The following is a 19,521-nucleotide window of genomic DNA, read 5'->3' as shown; positions in this document are numbered from 1 at the left end:
TGCAGAACCACATCTAGGGTTACAAGATTTTGTCTCAAAAGAGGTGGATGGAGCATGCAGTGGCTCATTAAGATATAAAGGTGCAAAAATGAATTATAACATGTCCCTGCTATGTTAAATATGACTTTATCTTCTTGCCATCATCTACTACCACTGCACATCCTATGAGCTTCTCTCCTCTCAACCATAAAAATATATTTTTATATATACCTTACTGCATAATGAGAAGAGGTACTTTGTTTTTTTTTTAGTCTGTTTAGTCATACATTTCTAAGATCTTAAATCACTAAAGTCTACATAGTTGCCTTGTCTTCTGATTTGGCACTTTGGCTCAATCGTCGAGAAAAATGAAGTCGATGTGTCTTGTAGTTTCTTTGTTTTTCATGTGTGTATTTGTAAAGATACAAGGTGGGGAGTGCTTGGAGATGTCACTGTTGTTGCCTTAGAAATTTCTTTCACTCTGAAACCCCAGCATCAGATACTCACAGACAAACTTTAGGTTTCTGTGGGTTTGTCATCAAACAGTAAAGACAAAGGCTTTTCTTTTGAGGTCATGCACAAAGCCACAAAATAAGAAAAGCCTCATGTGGCATCAGCGTTTGCTATATTCCTTCTTTGAACTCCCACGCACCTGTCTGAGACAAACCCCGCTCACCCTTCTCTCATGTCACAGAATGATTGTAGCATGAAGTCACCTTTTATCTCTGCCACCTTTTTTTCTTGTCTCTCTCCTGTGCGGCACCTCAAAGCTAATGGGAGTGAGGTGCACATCAGCAACGTGCACTTTGAAGACACCGGGGCATATACCTGCATCGCCAGAAATGAGGCCGGTGTGGACGAGGACATCTCCTCACTGTTTGTGGAGGATTCTGCGCGAAAAACCTGTATGTATATGCAAACTGCTTTATTCATAATCAGAAATTAATTAGTCTATCCCTTATACCAGGGATGGCTCGATACAACGTTTTCATGTCCGATGCTATAACTGCTCTTTATCTACGGATACTTCTATCAATCCAGTACCCTCTGTCCTCCTCCAGTGTGCCACAGGCTCCTGTTGCCACTGAAGCAAAAGTGTCCCTGTTTATGACATGTAGAAGTTGCTTTGAGCATTTGGATATCAGATCAGATGGGATATGGTGTTTTGTTTTTTAATTGATGTTTGATCCTGAAAATTTAAATTAAAAGAAAATTCGGACCAACACCATTCCTGAGTTTCAGATCGTGCCATACCTTGTTTATACCCTGTGATGCATTGATGGAGCCCCTGTCATGGCATAATACTGGTACTGTCCCTATTACATATGGTCTTCAACGGTATGTACTTTTTTCAGTTTTAATTTTCACAACCATCCTCTGCTAACCTTTAGCACAAAGATAACTCTGTTTATCTGGTATGTACATATTTTAGCAGCTTAGGCAAAAACTGGGGTGACAGAAGGTTGGTAAGGTGATAAAAAAAAAAAAAAAAGACTGTTACAGATGTGTTTTTCCATGGCCGGGTCTTATGATACTCCTTAAAAGCTCAACTTAATTCTTCTTTGTGTCATTCTCCAACTCTGTGCCGTGGTATTTGCTACATTTTTCAAAGGTTAAAGTTGTGACACCATTGACCTTATTTAAATTTGGGTGCATTTTTGACACAACAGTCTCTTTTTGCTTGTCGACTTTAATAGAATTTTTCTACGGCATAATTAACTCTGAGCTTCTCAGAAATGTCAGAATGTGTCCATTGGGGGATCAAGGACCAGTTGGTGGTGTGTTATGACTCTTGTGTGTGCAGTGTGTGCAGCCACTCTGCAACTCTGCAGTCCAGTCACACACTCCTGTGTACTCCTTTCCACAAGTCTGACTTCTTTGGATGTCTTCCCTCCCTGCAGAACAATTCCTCTACTCTTCCTGTCATGCTTTAGGGAATCAGGCTCAGTGAGGTCAGAAGTCGCTTTTGTACTTTGAAGCTTTTGATCCTCGAATGTGAGCCAAAATGGTACAAGGAGTTGGATATTGCTGACCATCTTTTAGGGTGAGGTGGGAGTTGGAGGAAGCCCACAGGACAGCGGTTCAAAAGGGAAGTTAGCGGACAACCAGCAGACGTGGCAGCACAAAAACTTCACAAAAAAAAAAAAAAGGAAGAAACAGATTTTACTTTTATGTTGCAGTCAAGACTATAGGACCAAATGTATTGCTCCAGCCTATTGATGAGAATATCATCTTTTTCAGTGAGTAGTTCAGTGAGGACATTGCGACTTTTCACAGAATATCCAGCTTTGTGCCCCTGAGTCGAATTGTATACAAGATACAGATCAATTGTGTCTAAGGAATCATCACCATCCAATTGGAATGTCACAACGAACAGTGTTTCCAATGTCTTACACAACCTCTTACCACTCTTCCATAGTACCATGCTTCTTTATTTCAGCCTGAATGATGACATTGCAATTGTTCTTCCCAATGTTATGCTTCAAATCTCTAATGTCATTTTCAAAGTGTCATTTAACACAATATTCGTTGTGCAGCAAAACTAGTTTCACTCCACGTTTGCATTTACACTGCACGGTAATGCACACACACACTTCTCAACTAATGGGCATTAACAACTCCACCACGGTGTCCATGGTGGAGACACCACGGGATATGGAAGTTAACTTAAGCAACAACTATTTTTGCTAATTTGTGCTTGTGGTCATCTTAAATCTTTAAATCTATATTTTTGGTCCTTAGAGGATCAATCCTCTGCCTCTGAACCACATCACTCTTCTTTATAACATCCCTTTTTATTAAACACACCACCAGCCACTTTCCAGAACATCAAACCTGGTCAATCAAAGAGCTTTAAACCCTTGTTATCAGGTGTGAGGGCTCATGTGAACTGCCTCTGTTCACAATCATTGTCAAACTCTGTCAGTTGAAGACATCCAATGTGTTTCACAGCACTGTCCCTCAGTCTGAGCACGTGATTTGACAGATCCAGAGCAGAAATATTATCCCCACACTGTTCAAACACTGATTTTTGGATGGAACTGACTAGCTAATGTTGCAACAGATACGCAGGGAGGATTTTTCAGACAGATTCATTTTCTAATTTATAGAATATGAATCTATAAAATATATAAAACTTCAACATATTGAACAAATATGATTGTTTTTATACTGCGTAACAGATCAAACTTTTGTATACCTGCCTAATTAAAAGCAATGTAAATGTCACTGGATTGATAAACAAATTTGACTTCCAGGTATTTCCATGGAGGTCCTCTACCTGGAAATGTTGAGTCCATTTTGCAGAATGTCAAACTAATTCTGTTGTCAGTAAAGTCCCAAACAATAAAATGTAGAAAGAAAAATACCATGAGACATCAAACAAACATGCAGTGTTTCCAATGCTTGAAATTCTGTATTTTTAAACAGAGCAGAAACAGAAGTAAGAACTAGTCTTCCCAGGTTCACACACGCTGTTTTTTGTTTGTTTGGTTTTTTTAAATAACTATGAAAAAACAATTTGAGCAGAAGCTGTTCTGAGTTGTCTCTAACAGTCTAACAGCAGCGGGCTGAGAACCATCCATCTCTGACAGCCTGCTGCTAAAGTGGTATAAATATCTGCCCCTCACAATGTGCCGATTATTTCTGTGATGTCAGAAGATCTGGAAGACTGTGGAAAAGCATTTGTTTGTAGCTTTGGCATTCTCACACTTTTGTGTCACTTCATTATGCTACACATTTTGTGTCTTATCACAGGTTTGCAGGCGACAGTATACAGTGGTTAGGAATGAAGGAATAAAGTACAAACATTTCTCAAGAAATGCAAAACTCTGCATTTTTAAAAATAATTTATAGCATGTGAAGTTGGGTTGAAAAACAAACTACATGTGTGACAAAGAAAATAAAAAGTTGAAAATAAAGGCCTAATAAAAATGACCCAGTGAACAAAAGTTTTAGGTGATGCATTAAATATACAGTATAAAATTACATTTAAGCCTCCATCTTCCTACTCTCTTAAGAATACCAATGTAAAACTACATTTTCAGGCAAGCATTTTACTTTGATTTCCATTCAGTTGTGATTGAATATCACAGTCCCCCAAAATATAATAGTGATCTGGAGGAGGATAGTTTTTTTATGGGAGACTATCAACATTAAAACATGGGGGGAAAAAAGTGTCCTCAACACCTTTTGAATGTGGTTGAAGGACTAAAGTGTTCACAGGATAGAACATCATGCCCAGACCAAAAACAAAACCATTTCATTTGGTCAGAATTTTCACATGCACACACATTTAAACAGCCCCCTTTTTAAAATTCAATTTCCTCAGAATAACAACACAACACACAAAAATAAATGAATGAATGAATGAATGAATAAATAAATGTTTGTTTGACAACAAGTAGTGTTGCTGCCCCACAGTCACCCAACCAACTGAGCAAGGGAGAGGAGCTGGCTTTTATCTCCTCAGACTGATTAACTTCAGCTGTGGAAGAACACAGGTCAACCTAATGACTCCTGATGTTCTCCTGGCGATCTGAGCACAGGTGAAATCAGTACCAGCTGATGAAAAGCAAGACAAACTTGACTTCTAAAATGCTGACCATGGTAAATAACTAAACTATAACCTCACCTTGTAAGTATAGGTAAATATATAAAATGTTTTTCCAAGAATGTTTTTTTTTGTTTGTTTTATTTAAATTAAAACAATTGCTTTTTTGTTCCACAACAAATTACATTGTATTTACATGAATCAAACTTTCTACCCTCTTTAAAACTGAACTAAAACAGATTTTGGGAAAGCTACAAAAGTAGTAGTGATTCAACCATTTCAGTTTATGTTTGTGCCATAAGCAGCAAAATGTATTTATTTTTCTCTTTGTCATTTTCTTTTAAAGATCATAAGACTGGTCAACTCGACTCCAAAAATACAGACAAATCCTAAAGGCTTATACAGTCAGAGACACTTTTACACCCTGTATGTGCCGAGTACTTCTCTCTACTTATTGCATTTCAAAAAGTTTACAGATGAAAATGTCAGAAGGGCTGTAATCAGAGTTTACGATTTTAAAAAATCTGCCTTCAACAAGTGGTGAACCTAAATGCATGTTATTACTAATTTGAAATGCACAGTAGTTTTCCTCTTTTCTTTCTTACTGTACATCCTACTCTGGTCGCCTCCACAGCATAGTTGTTTTCTATGGTTTTATATATTCCATACTTTTCTACACGCTTCGTGTTTTGCAGTAAATGACCTTTTAATACCACAGCAGGGAAAAAGCAGTCTTGGAGATTCAGTGGGCTGAAAAGCAAGTTTATTCAGTCTTACTGTACTCAGTCGTGACCATTTTTTAGGTTTTACAGATCCTACATTCATGACCCACGCGTACACTGTTATAACAAGAAGAAGCACCGTGAGCTAAAATTGAGCAAAAATAAATAACAAAAATATAAAGCAGAATAAAACTTAAAAATATTCTATTCTACTGTATACTGAGTATACCAGAAATATAATTTAGATATATCCAAATATCTTAGGGTTATCAAAAAGTGTCAAAAATTGTCCTAACCTTATTAACCCTAATACATAGCACAATGATAACCCTTTAAATGAACGAGGGTGTATGTTATTTGCCAGACAGGAAAACATATCTATTGTTTACACATATTCCCAGTACTGGTCCAAAGCCCAGAAAAAAATTTATGAGGAACTGGGGCACTGTATGAGAAAGCCAGGAGTGGCATAGAAGTATGTGAGGGTGGTGCAGAATAAACCAGTGAGACAGTTTTTAGGAAAGCTGTAGGGCTGAGAAACAGGTTCAGGGTAGGGTTAGCAAAATGCAAAATGGACCAGCTCTGTTCTACTTTTTTCATGTTACGGTAATGAACAGTTTGATTCAATCACTTGACCATTAAACTAGAAGTGTGGATCATGATGTGCAGATGCCATTGCAATCTGTGTTTAGAGAAGGGAGCAGGTGGAGGAAAACCTATGGAGCAAAGAGAAAAGAAAGGTCAGCTGGAGCGAGATAGAACACGTAAAAACACGGGTGAGGTGTGAAGCTGCTAGGGTTACGGATAGTAAATGTTGGACCTGGGGTCAACCATCCGCTGTAATGGAGAGTACGTAAAAGCGGTAATGAAAAGGATGCAGACAGGGTGGAATAGATGAAGATGAGTGTCTGGTTAATTTGTGATAAATGAATACCAGTAAAATTTCAAGATAAAGTTTATAAGACTGTAGTGACACATACTGAAGATGCTGAGGTTTCAATAGGAGTGTCCAGGATGGATGGGAAGATCAGCGGGACGGTTAAGGTGGATCATTTTCTTACTCAATCCTGAATCGACTCCCATATTAGTTATTACATTATTAAATCCTGTAGTAGTTAAAGTGCAGAGAACACACTTTTGTTTACATTGACTTTTAGTTTGGGCTCCACCGCCCACTCTATACCTGTTTTTGTTTCCATTAAGAAAAGGATCAAGTGCACATTGATGTTTTGCAATTGCTAAATGGACACATACACGTTTGTCATGTGATCAGCATAGCAGGAAAGTGATTTTTTATCCTTTCATCCAGCAATCAAACAGGAGGAGAGCTGCACTGATGAGACAGCATCAAGTGAACAATATGCATGATCGGGGAAAGTAATGTGGACTAGGAGTTTGAGGTTTTTCTACTCTCACATGCACAGAGAAAACGGGAGTTTTTTTAATCCGATCGCTCTTATATCGTGACCTATAGCAAAACAAATGTGGCTTCAAAACTGCAATTCAAGTTTTGAAATTGGGATTAGCGCATTTGCGAAAGATAGCCGGTAGCTTTGTTCACCTAGATGAGATCGTACACAGTATACTATTGGCTAATACAATGTGTACTCTGTGTTACTCTTTTGTTCCCTTCTGTTCCATATCCCCTTGTCAGCCACTCTCATTCACTTCACTCTGCGTCGCCATTATACAACTCTACTGTGCATACACGGTAATTGTGTGGGAAAGGGTAAAAATACAGTCAAGGGAGGGTTGATAACAGTGTGGGGGAGGTTCGTAAAGGGTAAATAACTATCTCGCCTCTACTTCGCGATCTTGGAATGCAACTACCACGATAGGAGAGGCATCACTGTACCATATTAAGCTCCAGTGGGGAAAAAGGGTAAAGGTTATAGAGGTGAGGTGGTTTGGACATGTGCTGAAGACACTATGGGATGTTGGCAGATGATTGGAGCAGCTGAAAGAAGAACAAGAATAAACTAATGGGTAGACACAATTATAATGAGCTCCAGTGATGCAGAGAGGCTGTTATTTGGTTCTAAATACACTTCAATCTTTATTGGAGAAAAGATGATAGTTTAAGTAAAATTGAAATTGATTTGAGAAAGGATTAAACATTGAGAATTCACCATCTATTTAAGCATTCATTTTCATAATCTCTATTATTGCTTTTTATTAAAGCCATGTCCCTATTTTTAATGACAATCTCTGTTCTGATGCTATATATTCTGCCCTGATGTTCAGTTCACACTATTATTTTAGTCAGATTCACTGTGGTTCAGAAACATGACATTATCAGAAAAATCAGTGCTGTTGAACCAATTGGTTGGACCTGAGTTCTGAAATCTTTCGGGGCCTTTTGATCCCGCATGGATGAGAACAACTAATTTCAGACTAAAGTCATCACAAAGCTTTTGTATTCTGAGCTCTGAGCTCCACATTCTCTGAATATAAAAAAGCTCACACCAAAATAGCAGTAATGCTGCCATAAGACATGTCCCTCTTGTCACATTTTGACAAGCAGTCAGGGACAAGGGACTCTAACCAGACATCGATGAAAACACCATGCAACCCAGTTAAGGGTTAGCATAAGTTCCTTTTTTTTATGCTAGCGTATGAAGCTACGTCAAACTTAAAAATTGTCAAATCATTGGGACTGCAATCATTCAGTACTCTAGGGAGAAGTTTAAAAGAAAAGGATTGAGATGATTTAGACATGAACCATGGCAATAGATATGTTGTGCTGCGGTTGTTAGAGATGTAGCTGCGATGCAGGGGGTAATACCAGAGACGATTTATGGTTGTACTAAAAGCAGACATGGAGGTGGTACAACCAAAGATAAGGCAGGAGGCAATGTGAGACAGGAGCAAATGACCTGCTGTGGTGACCCCTGAAGATAGAGTCCGAGTCAGAAACAAGATTTTTTTTATTAAATAAACCCACTTAGGTCAATACACAGATTATAGTTGTATCATTATTGTTGTTTTACATCCTCGTGTATCTAAGATATGTGCCTTTGTTGTTCAAGGACATAATGTAAATGAACCTAAGGATGTTGTAGCCTTGAGCCTTGGACTAATCTTGCAAAATGTAATGTGGGAGCAGTGGTATTGGTTTCTATTTTCCCATCAGTTTGATATAAGTTTGTTTTATAACTGGGTTCTATTGCTGCTCAAACTCATTTACAGTACGTTGGAAATGTTGCCTTTGTTTAAGCTCTGCTCTAAACAAACCCATTGAGTGGAGTTGAACTTCTCTTGTTTTGCTGTCTTATTTGCCATTTTGTGGCAGAAAGACGTTATGTGAACACACCTAGAGCAATCTCCCTGTGTTTCATGTTCTTTTTTTTTTTTTACATTTACAAAATTCTAACCAAATTAGTTACCCTATATTATGTATCTGCTGTCTTCTGCCACACCAGTGTGGAGAACACCACGGGCTGTTTGGTCGGCTGTCGCAGCAGCGTTCCCTTGTAAACAAATTGAATTTATGTAACCTTGCTGACGGGTAGGAGCCGCAGAGGCTAGGATGGCAGGTAAAAATGGCGTTTCCCCAGTCCTCTGTGGAAACACAGTTATTAGAGCCGGAGAGAAAGTGAACTCAGTGCAGACAGTGGCAGCCGACTTGTTTTGCTATATGGATGATGAAGTTGATATATGGGGCTCTTGTATGCGCAAAGTAGCCATGGTTTTTCTGCCCAGTGATGAATAGCATCAATACTGTGGGGCTATTGAAAAAGACCTGGGCACAGAAGATCTCATCTCAACTTTTCTTTTCTATTTTATCTGTTTTCCAATTTTTTGGCACACCTCAAATAAATGTATTGTTTCTTTTGCCTCCCTTATCCTATTGTTATTTCTTTTGTAGAATCCACTGTGTTAATTTGAACAATGTATGCAAGAGTGCACTGAAAGTACACGACACAGCTATTTTAGAGGATTACAGCTGACTCACTGCACAGAGATGTCAAGCTGGTTTTGTCTTCTCCCTTTTTTGTCCCTTTTTTCTTTCTTGGCTCTGTGCATCTGTCCACCAGAGCAAGAGGCTGGAATAAGCATTGCATTAGAGGTGAGATTAGAATCAGATTTGAATTAGGCTGGAGATAGGTTTTTGACATGAAAATGCCTAAAACAGAGATTGGGTGGAAAAGGGGAGACCACCGGATGGTCTGATGAACAATGAAAGAGTAGTCACACTAAGGGATAGAATTGATGCCAGGGGTCGGTCCACCTTTTGCAGCTATTACACAAGGGATAGAATTGATGCCAGGGGGTTGGAGGAGTTTGTCCTTATATATATAATATATAAGGCTGCAGTGATAACTGCTACACTATGGAGCAAATACTTACAGTCATGTTTGGGTATATCCATGTACACTATATTACCAAAAGTATTCGCTCACCTGCCTTGACTCATACTATGAACTGAAGTGCCATCCCATTCCTAACCCAGAGTTCAGTTTGATGTCGGTCCACCTTTTGCAGCTATTACAGCTTCAACTCTTCTGGGAAGACTGTCCACAAGGTTGAGGAGAGTGTTTATAGGAATTTTTGACCATTCTTCCAAAAGCGCATTGGTGAGTTCACACACTGATGTTGGTCGAGAAGGCCTGGCTCTCAGTCTCCGCTCTAATTCATCCCAAAGGTGTTCTATCGGGTTCAGGTCAGGACTCTGTGCATTGACTAATTAACACAGTGTAGACCTTAGGCTCCCCATTTTATTAATTATTCAATCAACATTACTCCAAGATGAGAATACATTGAACTTATAGGTTACCTTACAACTGTTTAGAAAGGGTGTGTATTGTGAATTAGGCTGTTTATCCTGTTAGCTTTTTTTTTTCACTTTCATTCCATTTTACACACCATTAGCACATTCAACTGAGCGTAATAAGAAATAACACATAATAGGAGGTGGTTTTGCCACCGAAACAGCAGCATCAGCAGCATACTGCACTATGACTTATAAAAATCATCTGGGCTGGAAAGGTTTGTCTAAGTCACTCGTCCTTAAACCTCATCACAATTAGTGAAACAATCTGATGTAACTAAATTAAGTAATTTTACACTAAATAATCTTCTTCAACGCCTTCTACCAGGTTATTTTTCCAAGCAGGGCGCTCCGTCGATTGTCTGTTGCAGTAGGTGTCAGAATACTCTTTCCATAAAACTTTCACGTGCTTCTTTTCACACTCCTCTTTGCATCTGCAGGAGTTAGCGTTTGCCTGTTAGCTCTTACAACGGGGGGGGGGGGACTATTGATTCCTGTGGTGTTTTCACCTCATCTTTTCTCTTTTCCTTCATCTTCTTCCTTGCAGTGGCAAACATTCTGTGGCGAGAAGAAGGTACGTCTAGACAGCTTCTCCTCCACATTCATTAAACTGAGTTAATTGGATTTTTGTAATGGCGTTGGTGAACTGTGATGAAAAGGCTTAAATGATTTGATGCTCTGAAAAGAGATAACAGTGTAAAAGGCTTATTTCTGTCGCAAACATTCACACGGTGCAGTTCTGAGCTATTTCCGATGTGCTATTTAGCGTTATGTTGAACTTTTCTTCCTGCAGGTCTTGGCATTGGCAACATGTTCTATGTGTTCTATGACGATGGCATCAAAGTCATTCAGCCTGTAGCGTGTGAGATTCAACGACACATTAAGCCCAGTGAGAAGTTACTGGCTCTGCAGGTGAGTGGCGTGTAAATATAAACTAAGAAGCAACATGGTCCAAAATTGAGGTTGTATATTTGGAGTAGTTTTGAGGATTACACTGTATAAATAGGGCACATCAGGCATCTGTGTGACGAGAAACATCTAGAAAGTTGGAATTGATCATGGTTCCTAAAATTAGGTAAGAAGCAACATGGTCCAAAATTGAGGTTGTATATTTGGAGTAGTTTTGAGGATTACACTGTATAAATAGGGCAGTGTTTCATTGCACTGGATAAATGTTTATATGGAAAAATAAACTAATAAAAATAAAGAAAAAATCAGTGTTAAAAGAAAGTTCAAAATCTTTTGTCTGGTTTTAATGGTTTTAGTAACAATGACAACTATTAACTGACCTAGTATTTTGAAAGAGACATGGATTCATCACTGGTGTCTATTAGCAAATATTTGCAGCCTATTTCTGCATATCCTAAGTAAGTTACCATTGAATTGCCATTAGTATATTTATTAGACATTATTAGGAAGCCAATATTTGTAGTACTTTGGAGTTTGTCTCTTGGTGGCATTCATTACTTAGGAAGAAAGAACCTGAAACCTGATGATATATACATGGCTGTTGCGGCAGTGAGTGTAATTAAAGCAGCGGCAGCAGCAGCAGTTCTCGTACTAAGCAAAATAAAAGGCAGACGTGCTTTTAAATAAACCATTTTGTTGTACAAAGCACTTTGTGCTGCAGAGTCCAGTTTTGTCATGCCTGCGTCTTAACAGCTCTACTTAATTTGCCTGTCGGAGTTAGCTCACCAGTACAAGTGTTATAACTCAAGACGTAACTTAAACGACTCTGTGGCATAGCGGCTCATTAAAAGACCTGCACATCCTCCTCGTGCAGCGGCTGAGTCTATAAACTAATGATTAATATCTGTCAGCGAACCTTTATGCTGTGAAATGCACCTTTTGAGAACTTCTCCTTTATTACAGTAGAGCCTTTTGGCAAAAAAAGAAGATAGTAAAACCAAATGTTAAGAGGTGCTTTTAAAAGTGTTGTCAGTCCTTGGCAGACCTGTATCAATAACTTCTACGTTCTTCACCATGAAATATAAAACAAAACCCTGAAACTTTGATAATGTAGCTTTTACATGAATCTAGATGGAGAGTGCTGTTCCAAGGCTAACGATGTTTCTTTCTTCTTTGTTTTAAAACCACCAGAATATTTTTGTTATATCAGGCATATAGTCATAGCAAGTTAGTATTAGCTGTCGATAGCTAATAGTGATGTTGATAGCTACCATTTAGCTTAATATTTGTACCCATTGTAACATTATTGCTAATGTTGCTAATTAATTTCTGGACCGCATAATTAAGTTCTTGAGTTTCAAATGTTGAGAGGGCATATCGCCTTAGCGTGGACACATGCTTAGTTGAATATTAAAGTGTTTGATAGAGGAGTAGACCTTTTAACAACAAAACATCCAGTGCCACTCACTGTTAGAAACCATTAGATTTACACAAGTTAAAAAAGACTCTCTCCGCTCAGCTACATTTCATCCCTGAGTCCTGCACTGATTGGATGGCTGTTATACATAATGCACAGCCGCGAATGCCCAACAATCAGCCCAGCGTCCCTCTGAGAGGTGTGTTTATATTACATTATCAATCACTGTGAGTGCTGCAACTCCACTTCCAGTGCAGTCTGGGGGATTGCTGCACGAACACAAGGCCGCTCGCAGTGTGGTGCCGGGTTTGCGAAGCAATGATTGATTTGTTTATGGACTTCGGATCACTGATCCATTATATTTCACTACCGTATAAAGTCTTTATATGCATAGTATCAGTGATGAAGCTTTGGGGTCTGGTTGTAGAAGAAATCATACCAGGTCGTGTCTTTGGATTACTTTACTTTACTATTACTTTAGCCGCAAAAAATGTAAAAAAGCTCCTTAAAGGATGCATCAAAAGCATAGTTGTCTTTTGTCTCACACGACAATCTATATAGTATTTTCCAACATGTGGATCCCAAATATGACGGCTATGTATAAATGAGACAGAGCTAAAGGTTTAAATTGAGTCATTGGCCTCACTATTTGTAGCCTCCACTGCCTACCAGATCAGTGTAAAACACTGTATTTGCAAGTGGCTTTTACTATGTGTTGTAACCAAGGATTTTCCAAACCGCTAAGATCAGTGTAAAACGCTGTATTTGCAAGTGGCTTTTACTATGTACTTAAAGTACCTCACCTTACTAATAGAGACAAAACACCAGACGAGACTCGATCGAATCTATCAACCCTATCAGCAAGGTCACACGTACTCTAGATACACGCATTGAACTTTGTTGTTTAAATTAAAGGACATCTGAGCGTGGCCTGTGTGCTAATGCTTAACCTAACACAGGTTTGTCTGATGTTTTTTTTTAAATAAACTCTTGATTTAGTATGTTAGTTTCGATGAATTTACTCAGCACTGTTTGTTTTAAATGCCATATCTTAAATATTTCATGCAGTTTAGGTGAGCAAAATCACTTGTAAACCACACTATTGAAAGTAGTAAAAAACAGAAAGCAATTTATCCTGCAAACTTACAAAGAGAAATTTAAGTTTATTAAAGTTTGTTAAAACTTTTTGAACGTCCAACAGCTGGAATAAACCAGCTTTGGGGACAAAAGTTGCCCATGAGCATATACTTTGGACCCAACGGGTCCTAAAGTTGCAAACATTTCTGTTCAAAATTCAATTACTAATTTGCTTGAATAACATTTCATCACTTAGAATTGTTTTGTTGGAATTGGATTGTTCTGTTTGTTGTTGTTTTTTTTCTTTTCATTTCGAAGTCAGATGCAGAAGAAACCTTTAGAGAAAACAGAAGTGTTTGCCTTTCTGCAGTTCTTGGCCAGTTCTTCACAACAGATGGTTGATACTGTGCCACAAAGATATTGAAACTACAAATCATCCAGCAGCTTCACTGAGAATACATGATTTCTTAATAAATCGCAGGACTGGTAAATGTCATAATTTACACTGAAGAGCTAAAAATTATGTTTTGGAATTTTATAATTACCTAAACAGTAACAACTCTATAACAATTGTTTTTTTTAGCTATAATTCTACTTCATCATAACAGAAATCCGTGTGTTTAGTACATTATATATATTTTGTACTAGAAGAAACAATGTTTTTCTGTGTATTCACACAATGAACTCGTAGACATCCATTCAGATGTTTGGATTACTCACCACCATGGTGCAATAAGTCCAATTTTACAGCTGTGTAACCCTGAATGACCACAGAGTGGGTCTTCAGGGCTTTCACAAGTCTCAATCCCAGTGACTTGGTGAGAACTTCAAGTGCAGACAATTTGCAGCTGACAAACGTAAGGAACAAACCACTGCCTTTGTTCAAAGACAGACTATTTTAACCTGCATTTCCAGAGAGAATGAAAGAATGAAAGAAAGTCATGTTAAGTATGTGAAGGAAACAGAGGGACAGATACATTCTGTAGTATTCTTGTCCCATTACTAACCTTTACATAGTTCTATCAGGTCCGTAAATTACCCATTGTCCTTCTAAGTTAAAGACATTGGCCTGTCGGACGGCACCTGTCAACACCCCCCTCTGCGGTTGTAAATACAGTGCAGGAAGAGGAGTCCTTGCAGCCAAGCTGGGGCCCTTCATTCATCCTTGCTGATCAGCCGCTCCTTATATCATGCTGCAAAGTCTGGAGGAGTCGGCGAGGCTCAGGCTTTAGCCTGAGAGGAGCAGAGGGGAGAAATGGAAGTCCAAATTATTAAATTAAACTAGAAAAAAATACAATTAAAAAGGAAATTTGAATTTGAATTAAAATGATCCTCCTAAAAACTGAGGAATGTATATTTAGTCAATGTTCTGTTCAGATAACGTTAACAAAATAAATCTGAGTAAGTTATTAAATCACACACCGAGCAGCATTCTGGCAACAGTGTTTCGAGAAAGGGGCAACTGAGGGAGGCAGGGAAGAAAGAAGGAGAGATCAGGATCAGATATACCACACTATTGTATAGTCATACAAGGTGTTACAGTGCAAACAGTCCAAAACAAGTTTAGCAAGAACTTTATCATTAGTGTTTGGTGTTAAAGTGGTTCTGCTGAGTAAGGTTTCATAAGTTGTGAATAACAAACGATAAAATGCCTTTAATTTAATTTAAGTTCAAAATGATAATTATTTCAGCCCAGTATTTTGATATTGTGGAGATGTAGACAGTGCTTGTGTCTTGAAGCAAAATTAATAAATAAACTCCTGATTCCTATTTTTTCCAACCAGGGGTTTATATCGTAAGTCTATTCTCCCTGACTGTGTCTGTGTTTCTTCCCTGCGCTGTGGTTTCCTGCTACAATCCAAAAACATTAACAGGATTAAGTTAATTAGACTCTTTAATGTGAGAGTGAATGGTTGTTTGTCTTTATTTGTGGACGTGCAATTGACTGTAGTCAGTGAGTCCACCGCTGGGAAAGTACTTCGTGGTGGGAGATGAATGAAGTCTGAATGAATCCATGATTGGCAACATAAAGGCCACACCTGACATCAGCCAGAAAAGACATTGCAAAAGTTATACATCTGGACATCATCTTGATGATAACATCGGTGATGACATAATTTTCTTGACGAATCACAGATCACATAATCAAAATATATATATCAAAATATAAAAACCAGGGAGACCAGAGAGTAAGGATAATTATTTCATACTGAAGTATTTCTTTGTGATATTAGACAATTAATTCACCTTGTATTTGTTTGTGTATCTGTGTATTGCTTCCTCAGGAGGAGGTGTGTCCTATCTCACCAGGAGAGACGGTCCAGAGGTGTGTGTGGTCATCAGCGGTCAACGTCAAGGACAAGTTTATTTACGTGACACAGCCAACCTTGAATCGAGTCCTTGTAGTTGACATCCAGTCTCAGAAGGCTGTCCAGGTAATTTTCCAGGCTTAGTTAGTGTCCCTTTCTTTCTGCAGAACCTAAACAAGATGAGAGAAGATGAGATGTGGGATCAGTTAACAGGAAAGAGGTAAAACAGAACGCTCCTTTCTACGTAAACAACTCCCAGGTCTCACATGGCAGTCGTTCTTCTTTTCCACTCTCTGATTCATTACAACAGAGTAAAAAGAAGCAGTAAAAAAGAACTGAAGAAAAAATAATTCTCAAGAACTTTCTTTCAGTTGTCACCCCGCTGGGATTTTTTTTTTTTTTTTCGCCGTTACACAAGGGAACATTTTTGTTGAAAATTTTTGCTCCACTTTGACACAACGCATTGTGAACATTTTTGTTGAAAATTTCACTTGGTCTTTTGCTCCACTTTGACACAACGCATTGTCCTTCATCCAGTTACAAACTTAACAGAAGTAACTTGAATCTTTGTGCCAGCTTTTACACACAACTTGCCAGTGCAGCATTTTCTGTTCCACCTTCAGTGACATATTTATCATTAAAGCAGAAAATTTTAGATATTTTAATTAGAAGGATTTTATCGACAAAAGAAAGAATGCTGTGTTGAATTAATGTGTTTGATTTTGATCTTGTGAAAATCAACAATCCAACAGCCTTGGACTGAAATCCTTTACCTATCACAGTCGAATCTGGACTTGATAAAATCAGATCTGGGACCAGTAATGCAGTCCATGGACAATGTCCACTCTGGAATCATCTTCTATGTTTCTGATTCTTCTACATGTTGCACATTTTTGCTTGTGTTACTGTAAGAAAACATTTTTATACAATTTCTCTTTATTCCTTATTCAAAATAAAAATTGAGCTTTATTTTACTCAAAATAGGCAACAAGTCATGTCTTCTATCAAGAGTTCACAAAATGTAGGTTCTTTTCGGTTAACCATGCAGCTCGACAGACATTCACTGGTTTGCAAAACACCAAAAGCAAAGAAAAATGTCTTAATATTGAAAAGCAAAGTGAAAAAGGAAGTGTTTTCTTTTGAATGCTTCTCTTAGAAAAACTGAATATGCAACAATACTCTATACGGGTAACATGGTTACTGAGTAGGTGGTTTTACGCTGGGATATTATGTGCATGGTGGTATAAGCAGTAATTACTGGAATTCATGTGCACAAGTGTAAAACTTATGTACACACTGCTCCCCGGGGTCTTAAAGCTGCCCACTGTTCACTTTGGTGATGGATAAAAAGCAGAGGTCACATCTGGTTGTGTGCAGTGGTGTGCTGTGTTACAATGACAAGTAGTTCACTTTCCCTTCCTTCCTTCCTTTCTTCCTTAGTACTGTACACCGACATGTGCTTTTAAATTGGAAGCTAAAGAGCAGAACTAGAGGAACCAGAACCTAACATCTCAGAGGCCAAATTTGGATTTTCCAAACATCTACTGTAACTGCATTTATGGCAACAAGGACTGAGAAACTGATTTGTGGACGTGATTTTCTTGGCAGTTGAGGTCAAGAGCGATCGTGCCAGAGTTTTCTGAATGATGTAAACGGATGTTTACAATATTCAGACTGTCAGACCTTCATAACTCAAGGCCTGGGTTAATACGATAAAAGTCCACCTTACAGTTGTCCAAGCAAGAAAACCTAACAATATTCTGTTTTAGTCCCGCTGGTTTTTCTCACCAAGAAAATAGTATAGGTAATGTTGGTGCCTGCGTCAGACTCCTTTAGATGGTTGTCATCAGCTACATCAGTTATTAACACACAGTCTATAAGGAGGTTTAACAGATTGCATTGTTTATATAAGTGAGGGTGTTGCCACACCTCTTCACTCCCAGCATACAGACAAAAGTCCTTTTTATCCTTTAGTGTCTTCCCTGTCCATGCCTGCCCCCGTTGCACTCATGAAATCATTTTTAAGGACTCATCACTGCTTCAATCGTCACCTCCTACAGCTCTCACTTCAGCAGCTCACCCCTGACCCGACCCATGTCGCACCAACGTCAACGGTCGAGTCCCAACACTTCACCTTAACTGTATGACGTGTTGAGCCAGTGACCCCGAGACCCAGCTCTTCATGGATGCCGTAACCCGGCAACTTCACAGTGATAATTACATGGCAGTCCGCTCACTTTTCTTCACGGATGATTTAAAAAAATAGTTCCTTAAAACAGCCCACTGCTTCACACAAGAACCAGAGTTCAGAATCAGCATGTTTCCTTCAGCGTGCATAGTATTAAAACTGCAAAGCATTAAAAAAAAGTATATATATTATTGGTTTCCCTGGTACAACAGTAGTCTGTTTTCATCCCATTGTAGATTTTTTTACCATGGCCAGATTGAATATAATTTCTAAGCACAGAGCCTGGAAAGTTAAACTTGTTCAAATAAGTCTTGCCTGAAGCCCTCGATGATCTCAAGTGTTGAAACTTTCATTTATGTGATACAAGGAGGAGATGGTTTGTTGAGGGCAGGATTAGGAACAGGAGGGGGGCAGAATGACACTGCGCTGGAGTTTTATATGTGGACAGTCAACATTCTCTCTCTACCAACAAGCAGAGGAGAGACTCTAAACCAGGGGTGTCAAACATAAAGCCCGTAGGCCAACACTGGCCCACTTGGGGTTTCAATCCAGCCCACTTGATGAATTTTAAAATATAATACTCAACACTTCATGTTCAGGAAATGTTTTGCAAAATTATATATCGTTAGCATTAATTAGAAATATATATATATATATATATATATATATTCACATATAATTAGGTTTTATCTAATATACTACTAAAAACAAAGAGGAAAAAACATGAATTAATTAATTCTAGTAAATCTATTATTTTTTGGTTTGGAAAACCTAAATGAGAATTCTCCTAATTTTCTTATCCAGCGAGGAGATGTTAAAAAGAAAATAAACAACACAAACACCTGTTTTCTCCGATGACTTCATGTTAGAGGATTAGCGAGGATTATTTACATATTCTCATCGTTTAATGCAAGAACCTCTGAGGATCAGTGTGCTTCCTCAGTCAGAAAACCTTTTTTCATGGTAGAAGCAAAACAACACACCATTGCAGAGCAAATGGTATAAAAGGTAAACCAACAACCAAGGGGATTGTGGGAATAAGGTTGCAAATGTTTTCTTAAAGATAAAAAACAATACTTTTATTCATAGTGTTGTTGAAAGTGAAAAGACTACATCTTTTTTGTTTCCCTATTTTTTCCCTATTCCCTTTGAGCAAGCTGTGTGCCGATGTTCTGTGAACTCAATGCACAGGGAGCAATTTTTTATTTTTTTTTTTTTTACATGTGATTCATCTCTGGTTCTGCCTCCAGAATATTGCCTTAGAGTGTTAGGAAAAAGAAGGACTGAAGGCAATTACTTCAGTGTGGTAAAGCAATTGTGTCTGTCAGCAGTTGATTTGAAATGCAGCTCTGTTCCCCCCCAAAAACACCCTGTGCACAAAAAGCACACCTTCAGTCTGCCTTGTTAAAAGAAGACCCGCTCCTGTCAACCCTGATGCATTAGAGTGCAGGGAAACTTTTTGAACGCATTAACCACTGCACATCAAAGAGGGATCACTTCAAAAGCAAACGGCGAGATTCCCTCTAAATTGTTATTCCGCAGCCCTGCTGTCTCTAAAAGGCTCACTTTGGATGAAATGTGTGTGTGTGTCTGTGTG

General features: G+C 38.5%; 1 protein-coding gene across 1 annotated transcript in view; it reads left to right on the top strand.

The window, feature by feature from the left end:
- Window positions 1-19,521, top strand: part of fstl5 (follistatin-like 5) — an 85,573-nt gene that overhangs the window by 56,564 nt on the left and 9,488 nt on the right. Inside the window, exons 8-10 of the mRNA XM_025063189.1 lie at window positions 10,572-10,598; window positions 10,818-10,936; window positions 15,713-15,862. Coding sequence (XP_024918957.1) covers window positions 10,572-10,598; window positions 10,818-10,936; window positions 15,713-15,862 — 296 coding nt within the window. The remainder of the gene's footprint in view (window positions 1-10,571; window positions 10,599-10,817; window positions 10,937-15,712; window positions 15,863-19,521) is intronic.

The sequence above is a fragment of the Cynoglossus semilaevis genome, chromosome 15 (assembly GCF_000523025.1).
Source record: "Cynoglossus semilaevis isolate Cse_v1.0 chromosome 15, Cse_v1.0, whole genome shotgun sequence".
Taxonomy (NCBI): domain Eukaryota; kingdom Metazoa; phylum Chordata; class Actinopteri; order Pleuronectiformes; family Cynoglossidae; genus Cynoglossus; species Cynoglossus semilaevis.
Note: the sequence above shows the minus strand (reverse complement) of the source record. Positions and strands in the feature narration are given on the sequence as shown.